The sequence below is a fragment of the Formica exsecta genome, unplaced genomic scaffold (genome assembly GCF_003651465.1).
Source record: "Formica exsecta isolate Colony F162 unplaced genomic scaffold, ASM365146v1 scaffold500, whole genome shotgun sequence".
Classification (NCBI taxonomy): Eukaryota; Metazoa; Arthropoda; class Insecta; order Hymenoptera; family Formicidae; genus Formica; species Formica exsecta.
The window spans coordinates 119,518-141,065 of NW_021852243.1; the positions used below are offsets into that span (position 1 = coordinate 119,518).

General features: G+C 37.7%; 1 protein-coding gene across 2 annotated transcripts in view; it reads left to right on the top strand.

Moving 5' to 3' along the window:
• Nucleotides 1–21,521, top strand: part of LOC115241572 (histone-lysine N-methyltransferase, H3 lysine-79 specific-like) — a 27,428-nt gene extending 5,907 nt beyond the window's left edge. The window contains exons 2-4 of one of the 2 annotated variants that reach the window (XM_029817377.1): nucleotides 18,643–19,003; nucleotides 19,259–20,498; nucleotides 20,617–21,521. In XM_029817377.1, coding sequence (XP_029673237.1) covers nucleotides 19,291–20,498; nucleotides 20,617–20,620 — 1,212 coding nt within the window. In that variant the 5' untranslated portion in view covers nucleotides 18,643–19,003; nucleotides 19,259–19,290 and the 3' untranslated portion in view covers nucleotides 20,621–21,521. Of the gene's footprint in view, nucleotides 1–18,642; nucleotides 19,004–19,258 lie in introns of both variants that reach the window. The other variant, XM_029817376.1, reaches the window with a different exon arrangement.
• Nucleotides 21,522–21,548: the final 27 nt, after the last annotated feature.

Here is a 21,548-nt window from a genome sequence, read left to right on the forward strand (position 1 = left end):
CTTTCCCTTTCACCTTTTCTGCTACTCCCGATTGTACGCGAACTCGATCGAATTCTAGATTGTAGTTTTCTGATGATACGATACGCACATCTTAGAGCTCGCGAATTGATCTTTACAAATTGACTCATTTAGTTAGTGTAAAAGCCTACTGATGTCGATTTGCTTTAATTCTAGTAATTCAATTACTTTCTATAAAGGTAATAAAAACTTCTTAAATTTTATAAGGATATGATATATACATATATATTACAAAAATATATACCTCTACTTTCTTCGATCTCTCTTAAATTATGTCCCAGAATTAGAAATTTGAAATAACATAAATATCCCATTACGAAGTATGTAGTGCAACGTAGCTAAGTATAAAAAGATCAAACTCTTAATTAGCGCCGGTGCTTTTTAATTTATCTCCCCGTTGTCATAGTCAAGAATAAAAAACCAAAGTGGCCGGCTCTCTAATCTCTGGTCCCATGGTATGCCTGGAGTACAGTCAAAGCTCTTTATTCGCGAAGGATAAATTCCGCCAAAATGCCGCGATAATGGGATGGTAAAATGTAAATGGCAGTATAGGTGTATGCGTTCCGAGAAAATTAAAAATTAAAAAAAATGTTATATATTAAAAAAGATGGTTTTATTTCAAATTAACAATCAAACACATAACTAATACTCAATTTTATTAAAATTGCAACAAATTACTTAAATATTATTAGACGGTTGATCAGAAATTGGTTTTAAAAAATTGGTAATTTTTTCTTGTTTTGCGGCACTTTGCAGGCTTCTGAACTCAAGCTTATATCTTTCTTTTTAAAATCAGACTTTTCTCCATTGAGAGATCAATTTTCATGAAGAATTTACAAAGATCATTTGAAAAAGTCTTACTCTCCTTCACCTAGGTTCTTTAAGTTTAGTGTCAGTTTTTATATATAATAGAATTATAATAGAATAGAATTGAAAATTTGACCGCGAATACGGAATTTTCTTGTCGCGAATAAAAAGAGTGATTACAAATTTTTACTCCGCGAATACCGAAAACGCGAATAGTGAACCCGCGAATAACAAGCTTTGACTGTACTTAACGCGAAGCAGGATATGTTTTGATACTTTTTACCATTCTTCGAATAAGAGATAATTAATTGTTAAAGTTCGTGCTGTATATTCGATTTTTGCTAAATTTTCATCAAATTACACGGCTCTTAAGAGAAATGTAACAATTAGAGCTTGCAGCATATCGAAAAGGAAAGAAAATATCGATAATTACGTAAAGACTTTCATTTGTCAAAACTTAAATATATATTTAAAAAATATAGCAGTATTTTTCCAAGAAACAAAATTTCATATAATTGTCATATAATTTGATGAGAATTTGGCAAAAATCAAATATACAGCGCGAGAGAGAGAGAAAGAGAGAGAGAGGGAGAGAAAGAGAGAGAGAGAGAGATTCAACAATTAATTGTCTCTTATTCGAAGAATGGTAAAAAGTGTCAAGACTTATATCTTATATCTTACTTCGCAGCAGTACTTCAGGCATACCATGGGATCAGAGATTAGAGAGCTTCGGCCACTATTAATAACAGACCCTCCTGAATTTAATTAGCTTATTCTGGCATAAACGATAGTGATAATTTCGATTAGTATAAAATGGAATATCGCAATGTAGCATAAATTATACATAAGAAAAGTACCAAGAATAATATTTTATAAGATTACAAAATATATACACTCAAAAAAATGTCTTGCTGATATAGGTAGATTTCTAGGTGTCACAACAAAACTTTATCGCTATTTTTTGTATCTGTTAGAATATTGTCTGTTACATATAGAATTTATAGCAGCAATATTCTAATAATATCTTCTAGAAAATTTAGGTCCCATTGCCAAATGTTAATCACTGCATTGGATAAATATGAGTTTCGATACTACAGCTGGAACGATCTTTGTGAGAAATATAACTGCCAATTATAACTGCAGCATCGAAAAATTGAGAGAAATTGTTTAAAAGAGCTGGATAGATTGGGCGCGTTATACAAATATGTTAGATGTGGGGATTATATATTCATTTGTTTCTTGTCGCTAATTTTTTCTGTGTACCACAGCCAAACTTTATGACAAGTATGATTGGCCTTAACATGGATAGGCGCCACAGAAAAACATTCTTTCTAATTTTCACAAACAGTTCAGATATAAATTCTGTCTCTGTCACTTAGATTGATTAAATGCGAAACATATGCGATATCACAGTATTTGCTAATCATTTATGTACCTCAGTTAATTTTGCGCACCCAGAAAATTTTTGCTGTAGTTGCAATACCACTTTTTTGAGTGTACATATATCTCTCGCGCGTGCAAAAACGAACGCGATTGCTTCTTGTTCATCTTTCCTTACAAGTACTTTTTCACATCGCGCTCGTGGAAGATACAAAGGTCCATCATCTCGCGCACGTGCGCTTGCTTATTTAAACTTGTACAGGCACGCATCCATACAGACTCATACAGACCCATGCCGTATCGTGGAATCCGCGAGTGGCACTGTCGAGGGACGACGCAAGAAGATAACGTGCCCTCCGAACATTTCGGATTCCAGTCGCACCGAAGAATAAACCCCTTCCCCTCTCCGTTTCTTCCACTCCCGCGATTCCATCGTTTCCCTTTATCTCCCTCTTTCTCGCGGTCTTTGGATTTCTTGACTCGTCGGATAATTATGTTCCCGGTCCTTATTCCCCGACTTCGATTCTCTCCATAAGCGTATCGATCTCACCACTTCTTCCCTCGCGAATCCTTCTCTTCTCGTGGAAGAATTTCTACTTCGCGTACCTCCTCGAAATGCCCATTCGACATGCGCTTTTTTGCTGCGATCATTTAAAAAAATTGGGATTCTCGAAGGATCTTTTCGCAGCCTAAGAAGATCGATATTCGATTTTTCCGATAACAAAATTCCTCGATGATTAAAGTTTCAAATTATTTGTCACCTTCGTTTTATATTTTTAAACAAGCGCGAATAAACACTCGCGAGAGAGGAAAACGGCAATTAATCTCACGGTGGGAACTTGGTTTCGCGATTGGGCATGATGGGGCACGAATTTCCAGATTCTCTGGAGAACGTCGCATGGACCGGATCGGTGCGAGCAATTACATCGGGGAACAATTACAGGTTGGCACGTCCTCGCGGTCCGTCGTCGCGATTTCTTCTGCACCCTGAGATTCCAATGGCGGAGAACGCCTTACGAGGACAGTTCCTTTCGCGTACGAAACAGCGAGAGATAGAAACGAGACGGTAAAAGAGAGAAGGAAAAAAAAAGGCACGAGAGTTTCTCGAATTAAATTCGAATACACTTTGAAATCTAACGTAATTTCCCGTAAACTGTGAGAAAAAGGAAAGCATATTTATTCGGAAAAAAAAATCAATAATCACTCTGGATTGAACGAATATCGAGTTGAGAGAGATTAATAAGAAATTTTGTTCATTTCATCAAATACAAAGTACTAAGAAGATTGAAAGATATTTCTTTAAAATACCTTAAATCTCTTTGAGATCTCCCTGATACTCTTTAAAGTTTTCAGTTACAATCATGTAATGATCAACATAAATTTCGAATCTCGTCCATATGTTTTGAATTCATATATTCTATTTTTTCAAACATACTTTACAAGATTTATTTATAAATTATATTAATGAAGAGATGCAATAATTATTTTTACGAGATCTGTCCAATTTTAATCGTGCAAGCGCGCATTTGAATTAATTAAAAGAGAAACAAGGCAAAATAGCATTCGGGAGAGTTATCAGCGAACACTTTCCCGCAACGCAATAACACAATTTATCTTAAGAAATTCTCGGTAAGATTGTAAACGTCTAGCACGACCACGCCTTTACTGCCACGAATAATAACGCTGCTTAAGGTTAACGATTATCACAGCGGATGTCTGCTTTTAAAGATTTATCTCTTACGCGATCGATCGAGCCGATTATCACCCCAGATAATCCTGCGCTATTTTCCTTTAACAAGCTGCTCTATCCATGCTAATTAATCCATCGAGAGCTGTTTCAGACTAGAAGCATTTAAGTCTCCGAGTCTCTGGTTGCTATTTCTACAATTATATGTTAATAAATTTAAATATGGAGAGGAACTGCGTAATACATTAAGTCATTGCATGTAGATAATCACAGCAACGGAATTTCTGAAGCTTAAAATAATTAAATTGATTTCTCGAAATCGGAAATCAAGAAAAAACTATAATATCCGTAGGAGAAGCTTAACGTAGTAATTAGAAAACATATTGGTTATCATTATCACGCAGAGAGAATTTTACGATATCATTCAAGTACGAACGTAATGCGATCCATCGAAATAATTGCCGGGAGACGCAACGCGCTACGCGAACCGCGAAAATCGCGGAACCTCGTAAATACTTTACGACGTTGGCGCACAAAGACACGCACGTTTTACGGTATCAACCGCGTACATATGTGTCGATATACGCATAAAGACGATTTTTCTAACAGCGCTTTACGACGCCGTGTAATCTTCCCCGCGGGATTATCACCCGCCGAGATAGCAGAGAGACGAACGTTCTCCCTCCTCTCTGTCTCTCTCTCTCTCTCTCTCTTTATTTCTCTCTCTTTCTTTCCCTTTCGCTGCCGAAAAAAGTTCTGCTTACGAGCACGCACACACATCTAATATCTATCTACATCCCGTCCAATTATCCGTAATTAGTTTCCGCGATTATTCACGCTTCCTGTTATCCCGTTAATCCATCGCTCAAGTACCGCCACTGTCCATCCATCCGATCGATCAATCGATCTGATATCACGAAGGCATCTCGCGAGATAGCACCAACCTTGAAGTACCGGAGCGACCTTGACGATCGTAACGTATAAAATCACGTTTACACGGAATAAATGTGCGAGGCTCTTTAATGATTTCAAAATAAATGTTATTCGATTATTTTCATTTATCCCAGATATCGAGAAAATAAAGAAAATCTCTTTTTCGAAGAATATTTAATTTCCATTAAAATAAAAATGCGTTTATTTATAGATTTTCCGAGATTGATTGATAAGTGTCTAATTTGCTTGATTCTTATCAGTTTTAACACATTTTCATGTGATTTTTAAATTATGATCACACTTTATAAGCACTCGTAGAATGCCGCTACTAACAGTAAAGAGATTAAAATGATGAATCATTCGTAAGAAGATCAATTTGACTTCGTGCTACCAAGTTTGGCGACGTTAGTTGTACAGTAATACACCGTTCGACGCAGCGCGATTAATAATTCCATGTCTTTTATTATACGGCTGTCCGCAAATTAATTTTACACTCAATGTAAGTCACTTGACACAATTGCGTGGAGTCATGTTCGTTAAAATTGGTCAACTCATCGCAATGTAACCGATTCTTTTCTTTTTACGATGATACCATCTTCTATACAACATATAGAAGTGGAAAGGATCTTGTTAAATCCGATGATTTTCAATATATATCTCGATTTTGCAAATCTCGCGTTAGAGAATCATTTTGCTTTTTTCCTGAAGATGAACGGGAAACTTCATTTCAGCGTTAATCCTTGTCATTTCTCAAGATACAGACATTTTTATCTTAATTTATTAATTTACAGCGAAGGACACATTTATTTTCTAAACAGTTTTAGCAAAAGAGAAATATATCGTTTGATAGTATCAAACCGTGTGTATCAATGACTTATATCGATTTATCACCGTGTCCACGTGGATCGACGAGCTGAAGTCGGGTCGGGTTCGGTTAGGTCGCGGCCCGGGGGTCGCGGGGGTCACGCGTCTCGCCGGCGCGATGATTGGCGGAATGCTGCGCGCCGTTTTACGAGGCTTCGGGGACGAGAACACAGGCGAAAAAGGGGAAAACGAACGTCGTGAGAGGTGGTTGTCGGGGTGGTCGGGGAGACGACCGAGGCCTCGAGACGAGTCTCGAACGTGGGACGAAGAGGGGGACGAGGAGAGGAAACGCGCGCGCCGCTGCAGTTATAATTTGATGCAACGCGGCTATAAAGGGGATTACGCGCATAGATGGCTATAATTTTCGTGGAAAATAGCGTGGGACCTCTCTTTCCATTCCTCGCACGAACGTCCTTATCCTTTCTCGCCTCTTCTCGCGTCTCCCTTTCGCGCGACGGCTCCTTCCCACCCTTCCCCGGCTCCGTACCTCGTCCTCCCCTCTTGTCGCTTATCTCGGATCTGCGATGGTTCGTTAACTCGAGAGAGATTCCGTTGTATCAATACCCTCGGTAATAGTTCTATACATGGAATACACGTCACGATTATACACATAATGTACATATATTTGACTTTATACGGAATTTTGTCGAGAAGATTGTTTGTCTTATCGGCAAATGATGCCAAAAATTCTTCGGTTTCTCGAGTGGTTGGTTTTAATGCGGTTTCTAAATTTTTTTTCTTTTTTTTTTTGCAATAAGGAAATCTTATACATATATTTAATCGTATATAAGAATAATTACTCAAAGATGATTTTTTCATAATATGTAATGTAACAAACATTCTAATGCACCATGAGAAGACAGGGAGAAAGATTTAAAAGTATTATAAATATATATTTTTAATCTATGTATATTAAAAATTGCAGTAATATTAACGTCCATTACACTGGATACGATAAATAAAAAGATAAAATCGAAATATTTTTCGAAATCTTTCCTGGGTCTTCCTGTGATTGGGGATGAAGGAAAAATTCTGATTTATCCACGCCAAAACATCGGGCGCGCAACGTCAATTTTGCACGTCCGTCGGTTTGCTATGGATGATACCCGGGTCTCTCGGATAATTCGTTATGATCGCACGCTATTAAAATCCGTCCCAATTAAGGGCTCCGCGCGAAAGTGGCGAAAGCTGCGGGCGAAGGGTCACACGCAGGGGTGGAGCGGGACCGGGTCAGAACGATCCTGCCATCAGCGCGGCTTATTTTCGGGGTCAAGCCATAAGCGACCTGGAAGCCGCACGCGGAAGGGGGCACGCGAGGCGTGGCGCATAAACAAACCGGCGCGGTGTTTCGCGAACACAACAAATCAAACCGACACCTCGCACCGCCGCCCGGTATAATCAGCTAATTCGCGATAACAACTTAATTCGGGCCTCCGTAGGGCCCCGATCAAACAAAGTGTAAACCACTTAATTTAGCCTAACGACCGGTGTGGTGGGTGCATCGCGCGGAGGGTGCGAGCGCCGCCTGCGCGCACACGGTGCTGTTCGCCGATCGATCGCGGGCCCCCTCGATCGATTATCGGTCCCGTCGTTACACGACGGTAATGATCATTGTCCGCACATGTGCGCCCCGAACCCGAAATTCATCTCGTACCACGGGCGTCTCGCGAATTTGGACTTGATGATTCTATACTGCGCAGCAAAACATGAATTTTTTTAATTGACAGCTGATAAAATAATAGTAAAATAATAAAATACAAATATAACACAATATTAATAAGACTGTTTTACGATTGTATAATTATTTTATTTTGTTTCTATTTAATTATTAAAATTTAATTAAATATTAGCTGATTTTTTTTAAATTTAAAACAGCGATAAAATAACAGTAAAATAATAAAATACAAATATAACAATATTAATAATATCGTGTGTTACGACTGTATAATTATTCTATTATGTTTCTATTTAATTATTAAAATTTAATTAAATATTATCTACGTAAGAGCTTGTTGTATACAGATATAACATTGCAACGACGACACTTGTTTAGGAAGCAAAGAAAATACGTAACGTTGTAAAAAGTCACGTTTACCTACCTTCATCGTGCTTCTTCTGCCTGCTTACGAGAGCTAGCCACTCGTGATATATGACTCGGCGAACCCGGACGTATTTTCTGCGAGTATTACGAGCGTCAACAGTCTGATGTACTGTAACCCCTCAGTGCTATTGCGCGCGGATTTTTTTTTCATCGGCAAAGAGTAACTTCCATCACGAAAACAACATCTCTAAGAAGAAAGGCGGAAAAGATAAATTTTTCACGCGTTTTTCGTACAATATTTTTAGCTTAATGTATATGCGTACAATTTTTGGAGAAGCCGAATATTATTTGCGCATAATTTATTATACGCGGCTGCGTGAATAATATTTTACCATACGTACTATTTTTATTTTGTAACGCACATAGTGATTTATTAACGAGCAAACCTATAAGCTTGCTATTTAAATTGCCGCTTCACACCGAAATACATTGTGACTAAATTTATGCGAATAATTTAATCTTCATCATAGATTACATATCTTTCGCTGAACAGTCTTCATCGATGTTAACTTTCGTCGCCGGACGTGACTTTTCGAAGATAAACTATATAGATGAGACATTAGATTAAGAGACGTGAATACGCTTCCTTTTTTTTCTTATTAATACGAATAAATCGAATTCTGACGGCGTTAAAAACCGACGACGAAACAGTGATGAAGCGAGTAAGGCTGCAAGGCCGTTGCCCCGACAATGATTTCGCGGGATTGCCGGGCATTAATTAACGCACGGTAGAAATAAAGTGATAACAGTACCTACGTCAGACAATGATTCATGTTTCTAGCATTGCATCCCCGCCCTGCTACGTGCTGGATGAGTTATATGTAGTCGCGCAGGGAGGATGACGAGGGGGAAAGAAAGAAAGAACCGGCCGACGATGTAATTATTAACGACGATCATTAAGGCTTTATTGCGAAAAAAGACAGAGGAGCCGTTCGATAAATTTGCGACAACGTTTCGAAATCGGAAAATAAACGAAGAGCTTATATAAATTCATTCATTATTTAATTTTTTTTTTTTTAATTTGCAACAACCTATCAAAATTAGAAATAAGCGCGACGAGCTTATATAAATTCATATTATTATCTAAATTCTACGTAAAAATATCTACTACTTCTCTAGAAATATTGTTAAAAGTGTGATAATTTTTCAATGCTCACATTATGATAGCAACCTCGATTTTACATGATATTCCTCGAACAAACAATATTTTAGTATAGTTATTACTTATGACGTTTAAAAAAATTTCTTTCGAATTCTGCGTATCCGATTCCTATCGAAGGATTAGCAATGGAAATCTCGTTAAAGATGTAAAGACTGTTCTTGTCCCAGTGACTTTTCACTGATTACTTTCGTAATTACCTCTTCGACCGGCATTATCACGCGCAACGTAGAACTATTATTTGGAAATAAGTACAAGACGTATTTTGTACACACAAAAGACCACACGGCTCTCCCGTTTGCGCGCCAGCAACATTCCATTTGTTAATTTTTCTCCGTATGTAAAATCGATTAAGGGTATGTCCCGCTCGGTGATTTGCGACGAAAGACAGTGTAAGGTCGGCGTACTCAACTGACGGATTAACTATTGCGATAACTCCATAATTTATTTCGACGCAGGTGCGCTGTATCTTGTCCGAAACAAGATATATTTCCCCCATACCCCTCCTTTCCCCCCCAACCCCGTCCCTCTCTCATACTCTTCGTTTGTTTTCTGCGCTTTCTGCATTAGCTTGTCATATCTTTGCAGTCTCGTTTCTAACAAAAAAGATGCACCGAGAGACTTGATTGTTTGTACAATGAAAGGTGGAAGGAATTGTTCAACAACCTTTTAATAATAATACACGCGCTTACGAAGCACTTAGCGAATCAGTGAAACATGCATTATCGATATGCATTAATAAGGGTCTTGTAAAGGCCCTCTCGCATTTCTTAATGGCTCATTCTTCTAAACGCGCTTTATTTTGTCCCCTCGAGCAATGAAACTTCCAAGTTGAGCAAATGCTTCATTTTTATGCATGAAAAAGAGGAGAATAAAAATAAAATGTAACAGGTATATAACATAAAAAAGATATGAAAGAATAAGTGTAATAAAATAATAAAAATAGTAAAAAATTGATTCAGGAGATGTGATTTTTAAAATAAATCACATATAATCTCTGACAGAGAGAGTATGGAGAGTATGACGAAGATAATTCTGAGAGGCTATTCAGAAGCATCGCCAAACTATCATTGAAGAGATCATGCATGTCGAATGACGTTGCGAAAAGCGAGCGTCCCGTTATTTGCCAATAATTATTTAGATAAGTCGAGCTGTCACGCTTTCTGCCTGTTAAAGGATATACATAAAATATATGGGCAATTAAGGATAGTTCGAAGGGTGATTAGGGCAACGGCTCAAATGATTCTCACAGATTATGGATAGACCGTGTGTACGTGCGCGATGCAAAAGTAATCGCACAACTGGGATATCCACGACCGTTATTGTCAAAGATGCCGTTACGTCTTTCGTCTCCGAACAAAACACTATAAATTATCCCTCTCGTAATATTCGTCTAAAAACATTTTTAGATTAATTAATTTCATCGAAACGTCATCCGAGAGATCTGATAATATGCTTTTCACAAGATCAGTTTTATGCGAAGCATTACATAATACAACTGACAATGAATCAACACAACAATTTTTTCGCGTAATAGCTTCCGTAATTATTACTCATGTAATACAGCAATCGCTCAATTAATAGCTTTAGAATAAACAAAATGACAACAATTATTTATTAATCATAGAATAATTGTAGAATTGTAAAATGTTTACAAAAACTTTAAAACTCCAACTTTAAGTTTTAATTATATATTTTTTAGAAATATTATAGCCTTTCCTTAGAGAAAATTTTGATTTCAATTCGTTATAATCGTATTACATAAATCTTTTATACATCAAAAGCAAAAAGACATCTTCGAACTCGCTATTCGAGAGAGATTCATCTTCGAATTATATTTATCAATATCAATAACCAGCGCGAGAAACCGCCGGCTCTACTAATTATATTGTCATATTGCGGCGCGAAAAAAAACCTACAACATATCCAGCTATAACTCATTAACACTCATCCACATTCATGTGTGCTTTCTTGGCGGATTTAACCGTGATGCCCCGCTGGGGATGACTTCCTCGGTTTCACGCGGATAAGCCACGCGCGATTAAGAATATTTACGGCCGTTATACAACGTAACTCGGCGATATTTGTTCGATGATGCTTGTAAGTCCGCGTGTAAGTCCACCGGCATAGAAGTGGTTGCTTAATTCAGGGTCGGAGTAGAAACGCTCGAGTCAAAGTCCGATCGTTTCGTCAATTTAAGTTAACCTGAGCCAATTATTTTTATATAAATGCGACGATGATGACGATCATGAGATATTATTTTTCGTAAAAAGCTAAATACGCGAAACAATGTGTTAATAAAAGTGAATAATAATAAGTCATATTACCTTTCAATCGAAGCAAATTAAATGTAAAAAGTTTACTAAAAAATTGAGTGAAATATGAAGAGGAAAATTATGTAATTCTCTTTTCTTGTTTAATGTATCCTTAATTAAATAATTTCCGTCGAAAGCAGATTCTGCGGTTTCTGTGATCTTATTAGATCCTCGCTGGTCTTGATACGATTAATAACGACGACTATTATTGTCAAAGCGCGAGCCACCGCGGAATGGACGAAGAGACGCATATGACTTGAATAATTTAATCCTGCAACCGGCTGCGGACCAGCGTGAAATCAGATTTGCCGTCACGTCGCGAGTAACACACGCATCGCGCGCGCGTTTTATTCGCGATTATTCTCCAATATTCGCGGCGAAACGAATTGCTCGGTAAACTAATTCGCGTGCGCGGTGGTCCTGAATGTCTTTGTCACACTTGGACAAAGAATAAAAGAAAAGGAGACAAAAAAAACGGAATAATAAGAGAACTGCTACAGTAGATTCTGTAAACTCAAAGAGGATTTTCACGCGCGTACATAGATGCATACATATGCATGTAATCGTGTCTTTCTAATCGGGATATTAATTTACAATGAAAATTATTATGGAAATGTTTGGAAATTATCCAAAATCGAGCGCGAGATTTAATTTGATACAACGCTTCTTATCTTCGCGCACAATACTCGTCGATGCTCATCATAAAGCTAATGATACCGAGATTTTATCGTGTACATACAACCTAACGAGAGACACAACTTTCCGGACGAGCTTTCTCCACTTTAAATTACGCGACTCGCGATCGCCGTGGAGCCTATGTGAAACCTATGTATATGTATACGTAAGATGAATATCGAAACCCATAAATTGCAGTTACAGCGCAGCATAGACACGTGCTCTCATGTACGCACTCTATTCATAATATAACGCCCATTCGTAACACGCGAAGACCTCTAATCATATCGTCCGCGCCCGACGATCGCCGAGAAGCCGGGTGGAATTAACTCTCTACCTTTAGAAGAGCGCTCGTCACCTCGACCACACGCTTGGCTACCCACTGCGCCCACTGGTCCTTAAACTTAAACAAACAAAACGTAATGTCGCGAGCGCCGAAAGAGAAGAGGCTCGAGAGGCGAGGCGAGAGACGGGATGAGAAGCGGCGGCGAATGAAACGCGTCGGGAATTACGGCAGATCCGTGTGCCGTGTGTATCGAGAATTATCTCGAAAACCACCGTGACGACGGCCCGCCAAATACAAGAAGGACGAAACCGCACGCGGGACGCGTGACGAGACCGAAAAAGGAACGACGAGGCGTGAGAGCCCGATGACGATGGATCCCGCGATCGACAGGGACGAGAGGAAGACGAAATAGAAGAAGATGAAGAAGAAGAAGGGAGAAGAAAAGAGAGAAGCCGAAAGAGATCACGAAAAGAGGGAGAGAGAGATTTCTCTTAGTCGTTCTTCGTTCAGGGTGTCGAGTGATACTGCTATATTATTATCCTCTTCTAATGCCGGAGGCATTATTGTGCCGGGGCGAAGAGCAGTGAGAGATGCCCGGGATGAAAGGAAGAAGCGTGCTCGTTGAAATAAGATAGACAACGGCAGCGACGGAGAGCGGGAGGGGAAGGGGTGGACGGAGGCCGCAGAAAGCTGGCAGAAAAATGGAAACGCTCACGAGCGAGATGCATTGGCAATCGCGAGATCCCTTTCAACGATTGGCACGATCGACGCCAGTATTTCTCTCTATTCACCGTGTCGTCGCGCCATCCTTTCTCCCTGGCCTTTTTTTCATTGGCGAGCTTTGAGCGCAGCCTCTAATTTGTGCGCCATCTCAAAAAATTGAATTACTCTAGCATTCGTTATAAATTCAGATGAGAGTATCCATTGTCGGTAGCGTCTGCGAACGCGCGGAGCGGGAGAAGAGGAGGGAGGAAAGAAAGACCGGCCAAAGGGAAGACGTTTACGCGGCTCTTAGGTGATGAACGGACCCCCAAATCTCGAAACCCGTTGTCGTGATTTGCCGCTTAGGACAGTAGCGTGTGTATGTGTGTGTGTGTGAAAAGCCACGAACAATTTCTAGGAGGGCCTTTGTAGGTACTGATTCGTTTGCGTTCCTAAAATTATACGAAGTCGCTGCGGGAGCTACAATAGTAACGTCATTCTCGAGCCTCGGCGCGATGCGATGTCGTGATTAAGCGTTTGCGACTGCAGGACGAGAAACGAAGATCACGGAAGAATAGTCATAAGCCACTTATATACCATTTGCTTTAAATTGTATATATACATAGATGTGCTGATATAATTGGTCTGCGTTTCTATTATCGAACCAAGCTGCGGTATACACTGAACAATAGATGACAAAAAGAAATCTCTCCAAATTTCATAAAGTTTTAAAGCCGATGTAACCGAAGGGTTCCAACGCGTATCTTAAACCAGCTTACGACAGAAATTACAAAGCACACGTGCATGTTCGTGCATCGCGACTAGATTTTTCGGAAATAGGGAAAAGAGAAAAGAAACAGAATGAAAGATACTAAAGGTAATAAAGAATGAAAGATACGTAGTAGAGAGATTCGCAGCTCATAATATCGAACCGAAACTTGATCGCGGAAACCGATCCGGGCTCGACTTGATGTACGATCCGCTCGGAAATGGCTGTCGTCGGGAGGCCGCGTCCCGATAAATCTTCTGGCTTTTTAACCGCGGATGGACTTGTCGTTCGCGTATAAACGCATCGTTTTCATCAATATTTATGTCGCGAGGGGGGTCGGTGGGACCAATTGGGCCAGCTCCGGCGGGACCGGGACGTCGTCGTCGTCGTCGTCGTGGTCGACTTCGCCAGAGTCTCACCAAGTCTCGGCGACTCGCGGCTCCGATAATAAAGATATCCATTATGCTCGCCGTAGCTTTTTCTCCGCGCGGAACGAGCGTTCTGTTTGTTTTGCCGGGTCTCCATGTCTCTTCCCGGGATGTTTGTACGTATGTGCGTGTATGTATCCGTTGTCTGCCACCGCCATTCGTTCCAGCTTCCGTCGTGCGAGCGCGGTTCACGATTTACGCGCGTCGACGATCTCGCCCGAGAGGACGATTAAAATGCAATCGACGCGTCGGAAGGAACGCTAGTAGAGTACATAATGCCACTCCGAGACCACATCAAATTTGGAGATTGAAAAACTGTTAGATTTTATAAAAAAAAACTCGCAATTTCATAGCTAAAAGGCTCAAAAATCAATAAAATCTTGATTTTGACAGTTTTCCAAGTGACCAATCACCAATCATTGTTTTAAGATATTGTTTTTTTAATTATTTTAAGCAAAAATAAGTATTTCTTTCAAAGTCAGAAATTATTTTTGGAATGTTTGAAAATTGTGTAATTTCTGCTACTTTTAATCATTTTTTTGGGCTTTTTTTCGAAAAAATATTTGTCTCAATTAAATTTTTTTAATTTAAATTTTGATTGGGGGAATTTTATGAAAAATGTGATTTTCATATATTTATGACTTAATTTTAATATTATTCTCTTTAAAATTAGTGTTTTAAGAGAAAGATGTTTGCTCCAATCGGTAGTGGTCTCGGAGTGAAACAAAAATGGGGAATTTTTTGATAAATTGTTTTTTTTTTAGTTATTTTACTTGATTTTAAGGTAGGTTTTTGTTTTATTTTGATTTTTGAAAATGATTTGATTGGGGAGGAATTGGGAGATTTGAAAAATTGAATGTTTTGGGCTATTTTGAATATGATTTTCAGTGATATTATGTGTTTTTAAAGGAAACATTTTTGTCCCAATCACATATTTTAATGATCTTGGTGGATTCTGCACAAGATTTTGTCAAAATCAAGATTTTGTTGATTTTTTAGCCTTTTTGCTATGAAATTGCGAGTTTTTTTTATAAAATCTAACAGTTTTTCAATCTCCCAATTTGATGTGGTCTCGGAGTGGCATCATGTACTCTACTAACGCTGTTACGGAAGGACGATGAGGGAATCACGGACGGAACAGGAAATCACATCTTAAAACTTATCTGTCGTTAAAATAAAAAGAAGAAAGATCCAAAAAATTATAATTAAAAAAATATAGTTAAAGATAAAATTTTATTTGGCGTAGAACGACTTTATAATTCCAGATTTTTTTTCACAATTTTACATTTTATAGATAAAATTGAAAGATTTCTATTTGTTATAATGCTACAAAATTACAAATACATAAATATTTTCTTTTTAGTGACTTTTTAAAACATTATATCGTGTGTAGCCATATACAAGCATGCTAGGCGTTAAGAAAATCAAACGTAAACTAGGTAAATGATCATTTGAACATCACGATGTTAACGCGACATAAAGATCTGGCAATGTGTTTGTTCGCTGCATTTTATATACAGGGTGTCCCATAATTCGCGGATCACCCGCCATGTGCAGGTAGAGCAGATGAAACCGAGAAGAAAAGTGCTTTACCATTTTGCGATTTTCGTAATAATTATTAAGAAATTAATTTAAACTAAATTATCTTTCCTAGCTAGCCGCGTATTTGATGTTTTCACGCGCTTAATCCATTAAGTACTATCGTGGCCATATGGTTACAGCAAGCGTTACAGCCGATACATAATTTTCATTCTGGTGCTTTTAACCATAAAAAAAACTTTGTATATAAATACTATATATTTTAAATTACTTTTCAATGAAAATCTCATCTGTAATGGATTAATAGAAAACATTTTGCCAGCCGTTTTCAACGTGACATTAATCTCGGTCAACATGGACCTTCGAGTGACTATAAAATCGCATTGTTCATTGTCCAGAACAATATTCGCGCGACTGTAAATTCTGAGAAAATCGCACGACTTGTACGAGACAAGACGCAGCACTTTTGCGATAATAAAGCGTATTATTGTAACGCGCACGATATACCAACAATCGGCAGTTGCTACCGACTAAATTGATTGTTAGTATATTGTATATAGCCTTTTATTACCGCGATTAATAATTTATGTTACAATCCTAAAGAACTAATGACGTAACGTTATTAAAGAATTAATCACATTTTGTGAGAGAAATTTCAGTTATCGGAGGGACATTGCTAAATATAATACTATCAATGTCGGATGTTAACAATTCTTAATATAATCTAAAAAATATAATATAATAAGTAATTAGTACAATATAATATAATCTTTAATATAATATAAAAAAATAATTAATATAATATAATATATATTAATATATTATGTTAATATATAATATATAATCTTACTCTCTCTCTCTCTCTCTCTCTCTCTCTGGTTTAATTTATTTTTATTTTTATTTCTTAGTGTCGTTTATAACATAATAATAAATTTCCACATTGTCTAATATTTTGTAAGAATATAAAAATTTTCCAGATTAAAATCATAAAATTATTGATTATTTCGAGGATACATACACGGATAATTATATCATAAATTACTAGATCTTATCTCGATATAAAATTACGCATAGCTAAAGATGCGGCAATAAATGACTCTAATTTTATTTAATACATCGATTAATTCAATATACCGCGTCATCTACTCGCTATTTCAATATTAGAAAAGACCGGTTCGACACGTGGCACACACCAAAGCTCGTCGCCTCGCGCTCGAGAATTATTTAGGGTTTTAATCCTCTTAATTTAATAGCGCGACAAGAGCAAGAAGAATATTTCGACGGAAAACGGGGCGGCGTGAGCTGAATGAAGACCGTGAACATTAAGGAGGGGTATCATTGATGCCGATTACGATGTTGCCGAGATCGTCTCGACCGGGAATGTTTTCTTACGGCCGAGTCCCGCGCGGACTCCTTTATTGGATTTAGTCCCCTAATGATTTTTGTCAAACGATCGCGAAAAAGAAAAGAAAACCGGATCGCGACATTCCTGCATTTGCTGATCGAACTCTGTCTTTGATAATTATCATTCAAATTTTCAATAAGTATCATTCAATTATATATTTGAATTATCATTCAAATTGAAGACCACTGTATAAATTAACGCGCGCTATCTGACATCTTGGCCGTTACCTCGAAAATAATATAAAAATGGATGTAATTAAGACTCTTATTTGCTTCCTTAAATACGAATGTGCGAATCAAACAGGAAATAAGCTGGCCATCCAAATACTGTAACTTTAAAAAAAAAAATACATGCAAAAGTACCTGATTTTTACATCTACAAGAGCTTATTTGATTTATTAACATTTATACATATAATGATGTCAGATGTGAATATTATTCTTACGATCTTGCATCGCACAAGAGGATGTAATCTTAAAGACCATCCCAGTCTCATCGATACGAAGGACCGGGCCTATATATATATATAGATCTTTCCGCGATTTTTTATACGTATCTCATCTCCGCGGGACATTTCTTTGTGTCGCAACGAGATAAACGTCTTCGCTCTTTTGGTGACGGGACGAGAAACGGTTCGATATACTTATATAGCGTACGCGAATGTTCCCGTTCACTGTATATCTTCCCTTATTGTCTCAAGTCATTCGTTTGCGGGCCGGTTGACAGTTTTTGCTCCTTCCTTCTCCCTCCTCTCCCTCTCTCCCTGGACGTGCCTGGATTGCCCCGTCCCCGATACTACGTGCTCCGATAATTAAGACGTTTCCATTTGGAGTTGACATGCGCGCGCGTCGCGGTAATCTGGATATGCGTGTTTCAGCGACGACGATCGGAAAAAAGCTAATCGTTATGCATCACGCCGGCAATTAATGGTGTATGATCGAAAGTCATGTTCCTGGAAGGAACGCAGATCGAACGGGCAAAAAGTGCGAATACACACACACACACACGTATGCGTGCGTTTTGTGAGATTTATCGATATCGAAGATGAATCAGAGAATCGATGACCATTTTTAGATGTCCACCGCGTATTTATTAAGCACCCGCGTAATTGGACACAAAGGACGCTGACTGACAATGAGATGCAAGCTTTTGTCAAATGAGCTCTCGGCATAAATCTTTCGGGGGGGAATAAGTAATTTGTTAATTGTTAAAAAACGAATTTTTTTCTTGGCTACATATATATATAACTGTCCGATATCTTATTATTTTAAAATGTTGACAGGCGTGTTATAGATGTATTTTCTGCTTTTGTGCGTAGTATTAATGTATTTCTGGAATTTTAGAACTCTTTGTGCGCGTGTTAAAACATTCGATCAATTATATCAGAATTGTCAAAATATTGAAAGAGAGAACAGAGAAAAGCGGACAAGCGAGCTGCGAAACATTAAAGTTGATGGCGGACAATCAAGATTATCAAAATTCGTTGAAAGCTCTTGTCAACCTTACCCCTATAAAAAAATATTAGCATAGAATTACATCTCTACAATATAAGTTCACATACTTTTTTTTTTACAGTGCAGCCAATCTAACAAATCGAACCATCGACGACACCGCACTCTATGCGCCTTTTTTATTTTAAATGCAGCTCAAAGTTCTGCTGCTGAGTCCACTCTCTAGTCTCATCGCCTTAGCAATGACGAAAAGCGTGCATGGAATATGGAAGAGCAGTGCTCGACATGCAGCTAAATTTTGGATAAAGTTGCCTAATTAATTCGACGAGTACTACATTTACTCATAATTTATATTATCATGTGACATGAGGACAAAAATGATGAACGCATCAAGCGTGTTGCTTAAGGATACTGCGAAAATGCACGATTCCAAAATATCATCTATGTTGCCATCTTGAATCAGCTGTCAAGCAGACGATACGCAGGTATGGAGCATATTTTGACTGACAGGCTCTAGTATCTAATTATCATAATTCTCTATTAATAATTTGAAAATAAGACGATTATTAAAGCGTGCCTTTTTATCTTTTTTTTTGTAAATATTTTCTGATATTCTTTTATATATTTTTTGAAAGATATATATAAGTGTCGTAAATGTGTGTGTGTATGTGTGGAAGTTATATTATAATTGCAAGAATAATTGTAGCATGATTGTAAATATTATTACTATATAATTGCAGCTTTTAGTACATCATCTGATCTTTAGAGGGACATGGAAATATCTGAAGATAATGTACAAGTAAGACATCAGCCAACAGACTTGATCTCAGTATACAGTAATAAACGGAAGAACGATGACTCTGATACGGATCTTAATGAAGTCGAGATAGTTACGGCAGCACAGCATTTTTGTGCTATTGAAATCAAAGAGACCAAGAATCATCATGTAATCAATGATAAAGCGATTGATAAAGACCAAATTGAAGTGAATGAATCAAATACTTCAGATTCTACTTTAGGAAATGTACAAAATAGCGAGAGCAGTGTCATTGCTAACGTATTAACAGATTCAATTTACTTAGATACCTTAGATTCCGATTCCATAAATATTGAGTTCCAGAAACAATCAAATGCAACAGAAGTTTTTATTCGGAATGATGAACAAACGACCAATTACAATATATCTACAGTGACGATACCGAACGAGTTTTTAGATGGTCTTAATATCAATATAAAAAAAGAGGATGATGAAGATCATGGGACCCTATATACAGCGGAATGGTTATGCGATGATAATAACGATGCCAGCATACGATTAAGAGTCTTGAAAGACGCTAAACAAAATATACAAGTCCCTGTTAATATTGACTCATTGACTGGTGTAATCACAGTAGCGAAACGTAAAAATCAATTAACGGACGGCAAAGATTCCTTGGAAAAAACTAAAATATCCAGAAAATCAAAAAAACATGTCAGAATAAAACCTACCGTGCATCAAGACTATAAAGAAAGATTGAGGAAAAAGGCCGAGTGTATGAGAGAGAAACGGAAGAAGCTGTACGAACAAGAGAGTGAGGAACAGCGTTTACAAAGATTGGCAAGGGAAGCGGCGAAAAGACGCGAGATGAGAATGTATTACGAGACACCGGAGCAACGAAGGAAAAGACTCGACGCTGAAGCAGCGCGAAAAAGGGAGTATAGAATGTATAACGAAACACCAGAAGATAGGAGAAAGAGATTAGACCGCGAGGCCGAGAGAAGAAGAATCAAGAGATTATCATTATATGCGAGCGAAACACCAGAACAAAGAAGGGAAAGACTTAACAAAGAATCGGCAAAGAGACGAGAGGCTCGATTGAATCAGTACGCTAAAGAGACAGAGGAGGAGAGGAAGGAGAGATTGCGAAGGGACGCTCTGAGGGCTAGGGAAATGAGATTCACAAGATCCGCTATTGAGACGGAAGAGGAGCGTAGGCAAAGGTTAGTAAAGGATGCCTTTAGAAAGAGGGAGGTAAGGATGCATGGGGGCCATTCGGTGAACAATAATTTTACGGAACTCCGAACCGTTCGCAATTTTCAAGAATTGAACGATGTGCAGATAAGGGACAATCCCGAAAATCAATTGGACGGCCATTACCTAAGCAACTGGATGATGTGGTTTCAAAATACATTGACACAACCAGTTCACGGTGGAGAACAGAATGTAGAACCACAAGCGCAGCATAGATAGAACTTGTGTTTTCCGCTATGGATGTACTTTCAGGACTTTTGACACGATCACATGAACGTTACTAATAACAGCGACCAATCTGAATGTGCTTTACTTATATGCTTGCTATACAATTTACAGATTTGAAGCGACAAAATTAATATTTCTGACATGTACAAGACTTATGTTAACAATAGCAAATTAAATTCGCGTTTTAGAGAAAATAGCTATTTTATAATATTTATAAATGCCGAGCGCAAGTATAGTTATGCTGTTTTCATTATGAAAAAAAGAACGTAACTTATTTACATTATATTAAAAAAAATATGACGTTATATTAAAGAAATAGATAAATCAGAGAAAAAGAAACTGAACACTCTCTTAGTGTTTGCATAATGTGTAATTATGCGATGATTATTTGAATATATAAAACTATTCTGGTCGTAAAAGAGATGAGAAATACATCAAGAAGTAATAGTGTTACTCTTTGATGTTAAATGTGTAAATAAACTTTGCTGACACGTTAATATGATGAAAGAATAAGAGTTGTATATTGCGAAGAACAAGAGAAGTAATTCTTACCAGTGCCTTTTATTCAATGTTCAACAAAATGAACGCTCAGACTGAAATATATTTGATATATACGGCATTTTTTTTGAACATGAGTGAATGATTCTGGTGAAAGTTTGACTGTCTCTTGTGCTATTTGTACAGTTAGATATTACTATGTACTTCTTTCTACAGTTCCTTTGTAATGAATATAATAAATTGTGTTATAACATATAGATATTACATATATCATCTATTTTTTATGAACATAC